This window comes from Melospiza melodia, chromosome 3 (genome assembly GCF_035770615.1).
Source record: "Melospiza melodia melodia isolate bMelMel2 chromosome 3, bMelMel2.pri, whole genome shotgun sequence".
Lineage (NCBI taxonomy): Eukaryota > Metazoa > Chordata > Aves > Passeriformes > Passerellidae > Melospiza > Melospiza melodia.
In genome coordinates, this window is record NC_086196.1 from 5,938,992 (window position 1) to 5,955,642 (window position 16,651).

A 16,651-nucleotide genomic window follows, 5' to 3' on the forward strand; every position below is an offset into this window, starting at 1 on the left:
ACTCATAAAAGATTGTAGATTGAAGTTTTTTAAGTGCAAAAAGTAATTAACTGCATGAAATGGGATATATGTGCAGGTGAAGCTGAATCCAATGAGTTGACTGTCAGTGAAAAACAGTTTGCTACTGCCTTGTCCCTTCACCTCTCCTCTGACCTTTCTGGGCCAGCAGAGCCATGGCCAGGCCTCTCTTCAGTAGGACACTATGCACCCTTCTTGGAAAGATTTTAAAACAGCATTTCCTTTGCAATTCACTCATAGGTTTGGCATTAGTAGTCTTTTCAAAGGGTCTTTATTTTTCCTTTCAGCGTCCAAAGAATAGTGCGATGCTGAAGAAACTTTTGGAAAGCAGAGCACTATTTACTTTGAAACAAAATCATGACAAGTAGATGCAAAAGAAAGCAGTGAATGTTTTGCAAATACTTTCACAGTATCAGTTGTAATATAAAAAATAAATGAAGCATGAGTCCTTGTAAATGCATATGTAAACTGTTTCCAGTCTATATCTCCAGTCATGCCTGTTGATGTGTTTTTCCAATCATTTGAAAGAAAAGAAATTTAGGACCATTTCTTTCAGATAGTGAATAAATTTGGCTTTGATTCAATGCTACACCGTGATATTAGCATGTGTGCACTTGCATAGCCTTCCTTGCAGAACTAAGACTCTAGGTGCTTCAAAAAGAAAAAAACTAGAAGATACAAACCTTTTTTGATATTTCCTATGATTTGCAGTACTCACCACATTTCAATCTATCTGTCTTTGATAATTCCAGGGTCCTAATATTTGTTGCCACTTTCAGTTTTCTAATGTCTATATGTCCTCTGAAACAGTAAAATGTTTTTCTGCAGTCACCTTTAGAGAGAACATGATAAAAAAGCTTTCATCTGTTAATTTTTCTATTGTACTGTATTAGCATGCCGTAGAAAAGGTGAATGAGTTTTGGTGAGCATCATTTCTCAAGTTTATTCAGCTTGCAACTGAACTTTGCTGGACTGTGTTTCCAAATATTATCATATTAAGTTTGGTTCAAAATCTAATCAGCTTCTTGGAACCATGGCCAGAGGTTCCTCCTGTGGTTTTTTTTTGGGTAAAATTAATATGCAGAGGAAAGAGGATGAATTTTAACAGATTTTAGCAAGAATCAGATGTAAAAAAATATTCAATTTTTATTTTTTCCTAATTTCCATAAATTCACTTAATTCTAGTCTTAATTTCAACTCACAATATGCTCAAGAAAAGTGAGTGCAACCTATTTATTGGGATTGTCCTTTAATCTGCCAATATTGAAAGTATATAAAACAATCTGAGCATTCCTAATCTGTTTGCTTGTCTACATTATAGACATTTGGATGTGCTTTCACCAGAACATGTACCTGATAGGAACAGCATAAAAAAACCCCCCAAAAAATACATTATCCCCTGGCTTGTGCTGTTTGGGAAAAAATCAAAACCAAAAACTCACAAGCAGCAAACCAAAACAACATTGCATTTGTCAAACACTTCTTAAAATACCTTTTTATGATTTTTTTTTTTAATGAACAGATTTTAATTGTATCCTGGTTACTCTATGAAGGCTACAGTTAAGCTTTGTTATATGGTAACAGACACAGGATTTCCATGTAGCAGTTTGATGGGGTTTTTAGGTTTGTTCAGCTAACCTCTACATACAAACCATATTCAGAGAGGCTTTTTTTCAGCAAAATAACCAATACTGTTAAATCTCCATCATAACCCAACCTGTCCTCCTTCCTTTTTCCTTCTGGATGTAAAAATGGAAAATCAAGACGTTGAATGGAATTTTAAGACTAAGTCCCGTCTATCTAATCAAAGTCAAATAGATAGTTAATGCTCATGAAGACTCCCCTATGTGCCTCTGTGAAATTTCAGTTTTTAATTGCTATCACTGAAATAAGCACATGAATTTTAGTTATTTGTTTATTTATTTTTGTGCATTTATACTATGCCTGCAAAACATTTACATGTACATATGGGTATGTTTATATGGAATAGCTTCCAGAATGACTTCCAGACTGAAAGCTGTGAGATTTCCTTTGTTTACACAGTAGTTTTGTGTTATGTTCCTCAGAAAGTGTGTTTTCTTTGGGGGAAAAAAACCCTCCTGTTGTTAAGCCTTGGCCATGTTGACATCTTTGGAAAGAGAAGGAAAGTTTGTCTTGCTTAATCCCAGCTCTCCCTAGGGCACCACCCCAGAATTCTTGGGTGACCAATGGGACAGGAGCCAACAAGGCTGGAGGAAAAGCAAAAATACTCAAAACATACAAGATACAGATAAGAAAAAAAGCAAATTTTATCTAGATGGAAAGAGTGTCCATGCAATAAAATCTCAAAGTTAATCAAAGAGAGAAACTTTGGGATCTTGAGAAATTGTGCATTGCCAAAAAAAGTTAAGAGGTGCTGGACTGAGTCCAGCACTAGAAGGCAGGATTTGTCCTGCAGGGGCAGAATGTAGGAGAGGAGCGTAAGGCCCAAAGATGTTGGGTTTTTTTTGGTTTTTTTTTCCTTCAGAAGAATATTTTTGGAGCAATGCTTCCTTCTTCTTTCTTCTTTGCTGAAATATCATAAGGGAAAATTATTTGGATGTCCACACTGTGCTAATATTGGTACATTCAGTTGCTTCCAAAGCTAGCATTTTCTGTTTGAGCACTTACTGCTTCTACAACCAGCATTAGAAAAGTACTGAGTTGAAGCTCCAGCAAATCCACACATGATTGTAATCTTTAATTTTCTACTATGGATCTGTACTTATCACTCCTGGTCTTTAACGTGGAGGCACACCCACTGTAAGGTACTGAAGTGGATACTCAGGGAAAATAAGGTATTCCCATTTAACATTAATTTTATTTTGCAAAATATTCAGCTGCCATAGGCTTGAGATTTTGGTGAGGCTTTATTTTAAGAGTATGAGAAAAGCAGTGCTTATATGGGTGTATGTGCTTGAGTAGACTACACCCATAATATATGTCAGGTTAAAGCATCTTGAAATAGTGCGGCGGTGTTGTTTACCTATTTTTCTGTAATATTTCTGTAATAAACTCTTAGGATTGGGATTAAAAAGTATAGATTAAGGTAATTGAAGAAGTTCTATCATCTAATGTTTATTCTTTATTCACATTTTTGCTTCAAAATACCGTTATTATTTAATTGCAATCCATTTACTGTGTGCTAAATTAATTTGCCATGATGCCAGTTCTTAATAAGAATGCCATGTGCTACTAATTTAAAAGGTTCAAAGTCCAAATATATTGTGTCATCTGAGTTTATAATCTGAATAATATATTGTTTGTATGACATGGCACATTTTCCATAAAACGATGTTAACTACTGGTAATTATATTTTTGTCCTTTAACCCGTTAGAAATAGTATTTTTATGTTGGTGGTTCCATCACTTTGCTAAGGATCAGTGTTGGTTTTACAATCCTGTTGCAATTGATTTGCTAGTAGCAGCTCATTGATTTTCTTTCTAGATTGCTACCATGTCTTTCTTGTCAGGACTTAAGATAATTTTAAGTACAGATGTTGAAGGATACTCACTTATAAAGGAAGATAAAGCATATAATTTTCCTAGTCGGAGGAGACCCATTTGATACACGGGTATTTTTTTAATACCTTGGTTCTTCTCTCCAGTTTTTGAGCCAGGCAATACATATGACCTTGCTCAGTCATGTGGGATCTCCCTTGTTCTCCATAAATTCTTGAAGATAATTGCTAATAGTTCATTGACTACTTCAGTTTCAGTACTGAATTTAATTGGGCCCGTTCCCTTGTATGTGTCTGCATTTTCTAAACGGTCCTTAAGCTGTTCTCTTCCTATCCTGCCCTTCTTTTAATTTTATTTAAACATTTTTATCTAGATAAGAGAAAATGTTCTTCATTCCCCTTTCCTGCAAGCTATTTTTCTTTCTCTTAATTTTAAGGACAATTTAATTCTTCAAGTTTTGTCACTGCCTTCTGCTTCATTCTGTGGTTTGCCTTTTCACAATATTCACCCTAACCTTGTTCTGATAATTTCTGAGGCAGCTGCACTTCCTTTTTCCTGTGCTTCCCATTTTCCATAATATTCCAAGTACATTTCCACAGGATAACTCCGTGCTAACTTTTTGTCCAGGGCGCTGCTCGGTCCTTTGTGCTGACAGACCCTGCTATTTCTAGTAGTAAAGCAAGATGAACACTAATTTGAACAATATCATGTTTCTTATCACAAAACATTAGAATACAAATCTACAGCGAGACCAAAAGCATATTGGTACTTGACAATAATAGGTGTTTAAGGAAAAAATGCTGAATTATATGGTGATAAATTAAGAAACAGAATATTTTCTGTTTCCAGTGATGCATGCCTTAAATAATTTGTCTCCCAAGAAGATTTTCTTCCATGTATTTGTCCAACAACTTTTTGAACACATGTATTTCACTGCCCAGAAAAAGAGATTTTCAACTTATTTAACTGGTTCTCATTTCCTCAGTAACTTTGATCTTTTGTTTTCCTCTCCTAGTTCTAATGTTACCTTTTTTAAATGGAAGAGCAGTACTATATGCAAAATTCAACATGCAAATGAAATTTGTGAATGTTTTTGTGTGAGGACAGAATGATAATCTCTGTTTTGTTCACTGTTCCTTTCCTAATAATTCTTAACATTTTCAATAGCTTACAGTTTCATAGAATTATTTAGTATGCCGGAGCCTCTATTGCTGGAGTCCTAGTCCTAATCAAATCAGAACCTATCATTGTGCCTGCAAACTCATAATAATGATTTTTTTCCCATATTTATTTTTTTACAAATTTTGGTAATGAATTTATCATGCTTGGTTAGTAGGTATCATACCTTTTTTTTTTGCTACAAGCAACAAAAAGCTTTTTCCTTATTGCTGTTCATATTTGATCTGCATTAACCCCTGAACATGTAACATTTATTGTAAATAAACAAACATTTTCTTTTTCTGCTTTCTGTAATAACATTCATAATATTTAAGTACACAGTATATATTAAACTTACAACACATATTGTAAAATTTGTTTTCTGCTTTATTTTTTTCAAGGATTTGTATAGGATATGATGCAATACAGTGCTATTATTACCAGCAAGCCACCATATGCTATGATAGTGAGCTGTTAGTTTAAATTGACTTCCTAGAAAAATTGGGTTTTTTCATCAATCTGATTCTAAAGACATGTTTGGTTTTTTTTTTTAGTATTGATACAGAATGCAATAAGGTGGAAGCAGCAAAAATTAATCTACTGGATATAATCTGTGGTCTTTTTGATAACAGCAAGGACAAAACATTTCAGAGAAAATGTGAGAGCCTCTTAAAATGCAGCAGGGCACTATATGATCTGTGAAGGCCTTCTCTTTTTATATTTGGAGAATGATAATAAATTGCACTGTTAAATTTCTTTGAAGAAATTTACTGGAATAATGATAAAATTGTGATCATTTATAAAATTGTCATGTAAGGCCATCCTCTTTTTAGTGGTAGGCCAACCTCATTTTAGCTTTAATAGCCACTTTTACAGTCCAATTATGTGCTATCTGAAATATTTTTTTGTATCAGTTTTGATTTCCCATTCTCTTTTTTAGTAGTAGTTCCCATGTTCCATTGCAGGAATCATGTATATAATATTCCTTTTCTTCTGCAATCCTGAGCATCTTTCTATCCCTTCTTATTTTATAAGGGTTTGCTTGCATAAGAGTATCTCCTTTGTGTTTTTAAACTACATTTGGTATTATGACTGTTAGCAAAGGGAGGCATGAAGGCATGAGGAATAAGAGGAAATAAAATAAATCATCCCTTTTCTCGTATATGGAACATGAATTTTTGTGACCTCTTGGAGTTTAAATGTTAAACTCTCCTTTCCTTTTTTTTTTGGAGGGGGGTAAATGTATATTTGCACCAGTTCACAGCTTCCCTTAATCTATCTTGACTATAAATAAGATTATAATTATGAAATATTGTAAAATAATTAGGTTTTAAAGCTATTGACTTCAACTATCTGATAAAAACCTGAAGTTTATTTTATAGCTCAAAAATTGATTTTTGCTTGTCACATGTGTTAAAACATGTATTTAGTTTAAATTGTATTTATGCATCTGAATTATTAATATGTGAGATCATTTTTTATACTCTTTGGATTGTATCCAGATTCAGATTTAATGCTTAGATGATTCACTAATTGTCTAAGCTAGACTATTGGATAGTGTGAATGAAAATGTAGCAACAGTAAGAATTTAATTTAAACTGTGTATTTATAATCTAGTAACAAGAGAGGAAAAACAATTAATTACTCTTTCCACGAATAGCAAGTTTAAGAGTTCAAAATCTAAGCCATGAATTATTTTATTAAACATTTCAGATACCATAGTCAAAGTCCTTACATCAAAAAATACTTGAATTGCAATGTGACACCTTTCAAATAGTAGTCATGATGCATATTTAAATGCTTAATATGACTTTTGAATCACCATATTTCTTCATTTGAAAGAAAACAGATCAACAGAAATGTCTTTCAATTAAATTCAGAGAGATATGACCTTACAGTCAGAAATCTAATGTTGTCATTCTTCTAACATGAAAGAAAGAATATTCCCTGAAACTGAGTAAATATTTCTAGTTTACAAACAAGATGAAAAGTCTGTTTCCCAAGGCTATTGAAAGAGGGTACATGAAAGCCAAGAACAATTGCATAAGATCAATATTAATATTTTGTTAACCAGAGGGAACTGATGTTTAAATTTAGGCTTGAGAGTTTATGTGCAAACTTCATGAAGTTCACGGAGCTCTAAGAACTCACATCAAAAGAGGTTCAACATTGAATGAGTACACAGAATCATCCTAAAAACCAGGGCTTTAATTGCCGTGCTAAATAGGTTAGCATAGATTTTATTTTCATCTTTGTTATTTTAAGAACATTTTCTATCCCATAGGATTTTTTTAAGAGCTCAACACAACTTCAATGGAATTGGTCTGAAATGTTCTCTTTTTAGCAAACTGATACAGGGCATTTCTTCATTTATGAAACACAATCATCCATACATGTGTTGGAGCAATACACACAATGCATCTCAGCTGCATTTAGACATTTTACAATGTACAAAATTGTACAATGACTAAATCAGTACAAGTCAAACAGGTAAAACAACTATACAAAACCACAGAGGACAGAAAAATTTTGAAAATTGCTACACCCCTACTACTCTAGATCTAAAGAAAGACTATTTATGTGTAAATACAAAACCATTTTTGTGGACTTCTGCGTCTTCCCATAGTTTTGGATTGTTAATGTAATGAAATGTAGCTTTTGACTAAAGAGAATCAGAGAATCATTTAAGATCATCAGTCCAACCATTAACCAAGTTCCCCAACTAAATGATGTCCCTCAGTGCCACATCTACATATTGTATAAATACTGCTGGGATGGTGACTCAGCCACTTCCCTGAGCAGCCTGGTTTGATGCTTGCCAGCCCTTTCTGTGAGCACCTTAGAGCACCTACCTGTACCTAATGGGAGCCTTCAAGAGAGCTGCAGAGGTACTTTTCATAACAGCATCTAACGACAGGGCAAGGGGGAATGGTTTTAAACTGAAGGAGGGTGTGGGATTCACATTCTCTGAACCAGAGAGAGGCAGTGAGAGAAGCAGAGAAAAGAATGACCAAAACAATTCTTATCTCATTTGCTGCGCCTGTGCTGTGCCAAAGTGGAACGCATTGTGGAAGATTGTTTACCTGAAGGGAATTGGTAATTGGGTTCTAGTGTGAGTGTTTTGATTCACTGACCCATTGAATCCATGTGTATGTGTATCAGGGCGGTCAGCTGACAGCCATGGGATTCTGGTGGGTGCTTGGCAGATTCAGTTTAGATGTAATGTAACATAGTGTAACGTAGTATAGCATAATATAGTATAATAAACTAATAATTAGCCTTCTGATATCCATGGAGTCCTACTCATCATTCATTCCTTGGTCGGCGGCTCCCTGTTTCCAATAGGAGGGTAGCTCTAGAATTGATTTTAGGAAGAAACTCTTTCTTGTGAGGGTGCTGAGGCCCTGGAACAGGTTGCCAAGAAAAGTTGTGGATACCTCATCCCTGGGAGCATTAAAGGCCGGGCCAGTTCTGAGGAACTTGGGCTGAGTGAAAGGTATTCCTGTCCATGACAAAGGGGCTAGAACTAGGAGATCTTTAAGGCCCCTTCAAACCCAAATTCTATGATCCTATGATGATTCTGTGAATTGCAATGAGTGTTGTCTCTCAGCCTGAATAACTTTTGACTAGAGTAGATTTCCTGTTAGGGATACATACAGTCTTCAATTTAAGGTTTGTGAAGAAATGGATTCCTACACCTGGATGGAATTTTTCCAGCTATTTATTGTCAAAATGCAAATAAGACATCCTCAGAAGTGTTTTGTAAATCAGCCATATTTTATGTATTGTTTTTATGTTGAACAAACACGCACAGACCCTGAATGTTTAAATATAAATAAAGTTATTGTAATTATTTTTGACATTTTTTGAGTTATTTGGCTTTTAAATATAAAATGAATTGATTCAAAAATCTATCTATTGTGTTTTACAGAACCTGAAATTTATCAGTCAGGTTTTTTTAATAACACATATTTTATTAAAACCATTTTTCCAAGGAATGAAACATATTTTAAATGTTTTATCTGAATTTAGTGTTAATATTTTTAATTTGTGAATGGTTTTTGTGCTTTAAAATAAGATATTTACAAATCTGAATCATATACCACTATATGCCCATATGGACATTCCTGGACGAAGGGTGATACAGTAAGAATATAAAAGGATTTGGTTTGTCTCCTAAGTTTGGCAAAGAGTTCATTCTCACATGCTGGATTAGATACAGCTTACTGTCATTGGGGGAGATGAACTTCTAAAATGTCATTAAAATGTGTATTCCAATTTTCTGTGGCTCCCCACATTTTCATGAAGTATGTGGAAATGTGCATAGCTGAAAACACAAGTTTTCAGTGCTATTCTGTGGAAGTGAAAGTCAATATCTCAGTGGGAGCAGACAAATAGGAGCAATATTAAAGCATTTGTAGGTATAATTTAAAATCATTATTTATAAATATTCTTTATAAAATTTCTCTCACAATGTTTTATTTGTGTTTTGTATTTGTGTGCTGGACATTTTGAAAAATGTTTTTAATAATTTATACATTCTAACTTACTGCTCCGACAAATTATTTAAATAAAATAATAATGGGTGCATCAGGCACAGCATCATTAGCAGGTCTAAAAAACTATCACATTGTGAAATATGTGCTATACATTTCTCAGAATGTCTGTCAACAATCTGTTAATGATTGTTTGAACTGTGTAAACATAGTGGATTTACTTCACATGTCATAATTTTGTATCCTGTATCTTAAAATTTCTGTTGCTGAGTCAAGGTATGCACTTCTGCCAGGATTTAACAGAATTTGATTTAACAATATTTGACAGCAAACATTTTCAATTGTGTTATGTTACTATTTAATTCAGTGAGTTGAATTTTCTTGTTATCTTGAATGTTTCTGATTTCATACCTTAGACTGAACTGTAAAGTATTTAAATACCAAGAACTTCATCTGTACATTCATTTTGAATCAGATTTGCATAATTTCATTACATGTGCAGCAACAGAGTTTATAGAATCAGAAGTGTTTTGTTGTTATTTTTTCTGATCAAAGGCAAGTTAATTTAAAAAAATTGTTTTCAATTTAATAGCAAATAAATGGAGTCTTCAGTTTTTGATGAGCAGCCATGTGTATAGTGTTTTGTAAGATGATTCTGTCATAGGCAATTAATACTTATATTTTCTTTCCAATACTTACAGTATTCATAAATTTCATAACACTTGAATTTTTTATAGCCTTATCTGGTTTATGTAGATTTGAGATCTATAAATTAAGTAATTTAAGAAACAGAGCTCCTAGAGAATATCTTGAAGTATTATCCAAAATGTTAATTTATTTTCAGCATAGCTGAATGCAGCTGGGAAAAACGTGGCTCTAATTTGAAGTTTGTGATTAAGAAATAAATCCTCAATTTTGCTTTTATTATACTTCAGCTATTTTAAACTGAAGTCTATTGACTCTATTAGGAAATTTTATACTCTTAATCATATTGTTAATAGACTTATAAATGGGATTGCAGATGTGAGAGTTAAGAGAATCTTTAGTGCGAGTACTTCTTTGCAAGAAAAATTATCTATATCTACTATGTCTCCATGGGTGGGATGGAGACTGTGGCTCTATAATTTTACCTTCAAATATGTGGTAATTTGGTGCAGTCATGCAGTTAAATATAAGTATTTTGTTATTTTCAGCAATGCAGCAATGCAGGTATGGAAGCTATTAGCTTGTCAAAGAACTTTAGATCTTGAGTCATCCTTGAGGCTGTTGCACAGCATTTACCTCTAGTTAATTTTCAGCTGTAAATATTAGTTTAATGTATAACGCCAAATATTTTGAGAATATTTCTGATACTGACATATGAATTGATTGAAAATGTATGTTCCTTATTATTGCATTTGAATTTTTCAATATTCAGAAATAGAGAAAGGAGGTTGTGGAGATCCTGGAATTCCATCATATGGGAAAAGGACCGGCAGCAGTTTTCTGCATGGAGACACCCTTACCTTTGAATGTCAAGCAGCTTTCGAACTGGTGGGAGAGAGAACAATTACATGTCAACAAAATAACCAGTGGTCTGGCAACAAACCCAGCTGCGTTTGTAAGAATTATTATATTTTTTCTGTGTTATTTTTCTGACCTTAACCTCTTGCATTTCTTAACTTTTGTGACTAATCAACAGGAAAATACTTCAAAGTACCTTGAAGATTTTTTCCATCATGTTTTTTCTTTTTTTTCAATTGTCTTGGTGGCTCATTTATGGGGAACGTCACGCAGGACTGTTTTTACAATGTACTTTACACTCATTTTCTATGTAATTGAACCACTTAACACTCTTCATGTAAATGTATGTTGAATTAGATTCTAAATGAGCAATTCCTAATAGCAGAAAAGCATTAAAAAGGACTCTGTGGCACGCACAGGTTTCATTCAGGCAGTGCAAAACAGCCTGCAAACCCACATAAGATTGGCTTTCTTTTTTTTTTATGTGATATATCACAAAGGTGTGAATATGAATATAAAGAAGTTAAGAATATCAAACATAGGAAAAGTTTAGGAAAGGTCATTAGTTGTGATTTTTGTTTTAAAAGATCAAATATATTTGTTAAAAGAGGGTTGTTGGGTTAGTGGGGTTTTTTTTGTGTGTTTGCTTGGGGGTTTTTTTTGTGTTTGTTTGTTTTTGTGGGGTTTTTTTGGGGGGGTACAGTTTAGTTGGGTTGAGTTGGGGTTTTTCCTTTTCTTTTTGCTTCCTTTCTTGTAAAATAGAGCAAATCATTCAAGTACACAGGTATATTAGGCACTCCAGTTGTGCAGATTGTGTTAAATTTTCCTAAAAAGAGTCATACAAATCAGTGCTGGATTTGACAACCATCACAACCTTTGTGAGGTGTCCTGTTCTGTTTGGACAGGTGTGTACACTGAAGCTCTGTTGGTACAGGACTTAACAAACTGAGCAAGATTGCTCTGGACCAGAATAATCCTCAGTAGGCCTTGCAATGCTGAATTGCGTCTTAGCACGTAAAGCCTAAGCACAGAGACAGTTCAGCTGCTGATCCCTTGGAAGACAGAAGCTGTGTTTCTTCATGGTGCTGTATTGCATTGGATTGCTGTATCAGCTTGTGTCGGCCATGTAAATTATTTTACTGTGCTTCCAGTGTTACATATGCACATGCCCCATGAAAAAGCATGGAATATAACATCTATTTACACACACTGAGTTCAGTTTGACGCAGTTGAAGAGCTGAATAATGGTTGTCCTTTGTGTTAACTGATATTCAGTGAGTCTTACCCTTTCTGAATATACTGCACTTCTGCCTACAGTAGCAGTCACAAGGTCAAAACTCTGAAACCAGTTAGGCAATGTCTTGATGAAAATTGGCTCAAAATAGTAACAAAGGATTATAGCTATGAATAATTTTTGGTTTTGTTCTACACATCAAAGGAAAACTAGGGTAAAATAAGTCTAGACCATATAATCTTAAGATTTCTTGATTCAGTTACACTTGAATTTCCACTATTATTTACATCAGAATGAACTTTGTATACTACAGACAAAACTGGCCCTTGTGCTTGATTATTTTGATTGTTAAATAGTTAATGCATATTTGGAAAAAAAATCATTCAAATTTGGAGATCATATTTTCATTTTAGAACAAACCTGACAATTTTTTTGCAAATTCTTATGCATCAAGAATCACTTTTGCTTGCTTGGTATTCGCTACATGCAAATCTCTTGCAGGCCCTGTTTAAGTCACTCAGATTCACTTGGGAGACAAAACATTGGAGAACTGTTCTGAAACTGTTAACTGTTAACTGTTTTATGATTGTATGTATAGTAGTTTTGACATCCAGGCTTCAAAATCATCCTTTTCCACAAGAATAATAATTTAAAAAAATAGAAAGACAAACATTTGTAAAGTTTATGGGTAGTATTTTGAGAATCTTATTTCTTTCCTTGTTGTTCTTTCCCCCTTCTTGTTCTTTCCTTTAGTTTCATGTTTCTTCAACTTCACCACACCATCTGGAATTATTCTTTCTCCAAATTATCCTGAGGAATATGGGAACAATATGAACTGTGTTTGGTTAATTATCTCAGAGCCAGGAAGCAGAATCCATCTGATTTTCAACGACTTTGATGTAGAACCTCAATTTGACTACCTTACAATCAAAGATGATGGGATTTCAGATTTACCACCTCTTGGCACATTTTCTGGCAATGAGGTCCCTTCTCAACTGGCTAGTAGTGGGCACATAGTACGACTGGAATTTCAGTCAGATCATTCTACCACAGGAAGAGGATTTAATATTACTTACACAAGTAAGAACTGCTTTTTATTTTATGCTTAGTTTTATGCTTTCTTTATAATAATTAAAATGTATTTATCTTTATTTCAGAAGTAAATTGTAATGATTGTATAATTGCACTATTTTCAGATGTCTTCCTTGTATTCATTAGCTTATCTGAATCTTTGTCATTTACTTATTTTAATTGTTACAATGCTGAGGAATTCCCTTCATTATTATTATTTTTCTTTTTTATTCATACTGTGTAAGTGCAGATCCCATAACTAAAGTCTAGGTCTTTCACATCAAACTATCCAGTGCATGTAATTTAATATACTTCTCAAGGGAACCATCAGGAATAAGTTCATAAAGGTATTGATCTTTGATCCCAAATAGTAAACAGAAAGGCATAATAGTAATCATCAATACAAATAAATAGTTGTGGGATGGTGTTTTGTTTTTGTATGTTTTTTTCTAGATGAATGGGGTGGAATCTAAGAATACAAACCCCTAAGAATAGAGTGCTCTTTTTTGCATTACACATTGCAGTTACACTCTGTGGTTTTTCTAGTTTGTAGAACACAGCTGAACTGATGCAGAAGTCTTTCCTATAAGAGTACACGAATTTATAATCATTCTTCTACCTGGCTCCTGTCCCTTTACAAATTTTAAGAATGTGCTACCTTTGAGAAGGCAACTCTCAAATGTACGAAGTTTAATTGTAACTTGACAACCAGTCCAAAAGCTGTTAAATATGGGCCTACTGGTCATGCACCTACAGAGAACTGCTGAGAAAATAAATGTCTCCTGTTTGGGCAACCAGGCCAAGAAATATCTGGCTACAGATGGCCCTCTGCTTTGTTTATATAAAAAGATACTACTAAACAATACCCTCAATAGAAAACCAGTAACAGTATTGTCTTCTAAAAAACATTTTTACATTTGCTGTACATTGCTAATTCTCCTAAAAGTTTTATGAGTCATTCAAAGACTCTACTTATACAGAGGTTATCATTTTAACTGAAGAAATTATCTTCTAAGGTTATAGAAGTTAATTGACAATAAAGTTGTCTTTGAGATCTTTTGCACTGTTTCTATGTTGTGCCAATTAAAATAATAGTTTTTCTGGCCAAGGTGTTTTCTTTCATTGTTTGGAAAGATTCCCCACATAAAGCTGGAATTCATTGATTTCCATCTTTTTTAAGTCTTAGATGCTTAAATTGCTCTTTTGCTTTTATAGGAAGGGATAATTTTTTTCCTTAGAAAAATGGCAGGAAGAAAAAAGGGGAAGCCATTTCCTCTTGTTTTATCACTTGGTACCTGTGAGAGGAGGCCAATATTCACTTTGCCACAACCTCTTTCCAGGTAGCTGTAGGGAGCAATGGGGGCTCCCCCCAACCTCCCTTTCTTTGGGTTAGACTGTTCCAATTCCCTTATGTTAGAGGCAAAACCCCTGGATTTTGTCCAGAGGAAAATTTAGGCAAACTATTCTTGTGTACCTAAGCCACATATACCTAAAAACTTCTGAATTCCAACTATGTTGCATGTCATTGGATTTGAATCTGACTTTTTATTGAGAAATTTTCTATACTTGGAATTAAATATTACTATGTTATACATGTTACATACACTGTACTACAACTGCAATATTATTCTCCTCCTCCTCCAAAAAACAAGACACAAAGTTTAAATGGATGGGTTTTATTATTGCTACTATTGTGGGTTTTATTACCAACATTGTTACTTTGTTTTTATCAGCCTTTGGTCAGAATGAGTGTCACGATCCAGGCATTCCTATAAATGGGAGGCGTTTTGGAGACAGATTCCTTCTGGGAAGTTCTGTTTCCTTTCACTGTGATGATGGCTTTGTGAAGACTCAAGGCTCTGAATCCATAACCTGTATTATGCAAGATGGAAATGTAGTATGGAGCTCCACTGTCCCACGTTGTGAAGGTAAGGGCACAATCTTTACTTTGCACCTACAGCTTGAATAATGACACCATTTAAATTTAGCTTACTTTTTACATTTTGCACATAAATGAGACTGCTTTACCTGAAGTTATTAATTCATCTTAAGACTCTTTCAGTCATGTGAGAGCACAGTAATAGAAACAAGATAGCTTGCTTTTATATTCTTGGAATAAATTAGCATTCTAAAAATCTGGTTGCTATTGTTTCCAAGTTCTGATTGTCACCATCATTACTCAGTTGTGAATTATAACTGCTATAACAGTTTTGGCTGTACATACTGAAGAACAGTTATATAACACATATAAAGTAAATAAAGCTTCTATTTAGAAGTCTTTTTTGAAAATTTACCCCTTTAACTTTCTCAAAATGAAAGTATACCTGCATTTCTGTGTGTAATAATATAGCCTGCAGTACACTTATTTCTGAGTGAAATATAGTGAAAACCAGAGCTATGTTTAATGTCCATGATATTCCCAAAAAATTTACATATTTATTTGCTTTCTTTTCTTAGGTGAATAAATAGACTAAGATGATATCTACTAAGGTTTAAAAGTCTCCTTAGAATGAAATACAGTAAGAAGAATTGTTTGATGCTTAACTGATAGGTCTAAAGTCAAGGCAGATGAGTGCATTTAATAAATGACTAAAGTGTGTTTTTTTTTAAAACTTATGTACAAAGTGTATACATTTTATTAAACTATAAATACGTAGATACACAGACAGACTCCAATTTAAAAGGATTTTTGGGACAACTAATCCAAACCTTCTAAATTTCACATTTCCATTAATTTCAGTGTCAATGCAATTACTTAAGGATCTGGATCATATCACTTGTTATTTGGACCATTTGAGAACTCAGTTTCATAGGATTGTGCATTTCAAAGAAAATATTAAAATATTGAAGAACCCTTCCATGTCTGCAGCCTGTTAGAAGTGTATGTGAGCCTGGACATTGTACTAGCAAAATTTCTGACCCTGATTAAAGCATGTTTTACAGTGGAGCAGGGCTTTTCTTTTATTCTTAGAGCAAACCCAGCCAACTCCAAAGCAGGGAGTAGGGTGTTGTTTTCTGTCAGAAGATTTTTTTCTCATTTTGAAACTGATGATTCAATTGTTAAAGTATTCAGTGTAATCTTTGTGTAATTTTATTTTTGAAAATGTGTAAAGGACCAAAGATGAGAACTTTGAAGGGAAAAAAAAAGAGAGAAAAAAATTACAGAAAATACTTTTCCAGAAAATATATAAGTGCCCCTCAGTTATCCTTTTGGAATGTGTACTTGGTTTTTAATGAGGAAAAGATTAAACTAATAGACTGGCTTGGGGTTTGATTTTTTTTTTGTTGGTTTGGTTTTGGGTTTTTTTTTTATGATTTTGCTCTTTGTTTCTTTTATAGAAAGCAGTAGTGAGCTTCAGGATGTGTTCTTTCTGATGTGGATTCTCTTGATAATTGAAGGAGTTTCTGGGCTTTGATTATGGACGAAGAATCCTAAGCATGATTTAGTTTGCTTCTAGCTGTCTGAGATTTCTAAACAGCTGATGGTTTTTTTTGTTGTTGTTGCTCTTCTCTGTGTTTTTTTCGTACATGACTGTCTCTGTAAGCAGCACCTGAAATACATGAAGTAAATGACATACATGAAGTGCTATAATTAGTTGAGGATTAACAGTCTTAGGACTGTTCTTGTTCATAGTATGATGATATTAATTTTAAAAAATCACTATGGAATAAATTGATTTCCTCATTAAAT

The 16,651-nt window shown here is 33.8% G+C and overlaps 1 protein-coding gene across 2 annotated transcripts in view; it reads left to right on the top strand.

Moving 5' to 3' along the window:
• Window positions 1-16,651, top strand: part of CSMD1 (CUB and Sushi multiple domains 1) — a 1,060,835-nt gene that overhangs the window by 796,180 nt on the left and 248,004 nt on the right. For both annotated transcript variants that reach the window (XM_063150718.1, XM_063150717.1), the window contains exons 13-15: window positions 10,570-10,752; window positions 12,643-12,969; window positions 14,694-14,888. In XM_063150718.1, the coding sequence (XP_063006788.1) occupies window positions 10,570-10,752; window positions 12,643-12,969; window positions 14,694-14,888 (705 nt within the window). The remainder of the gene's footprint in view (window positions 1-10,569; window positions 10,753-12,642; window positions 12,970-14,693; window positions 14,889-16,651) is intronic.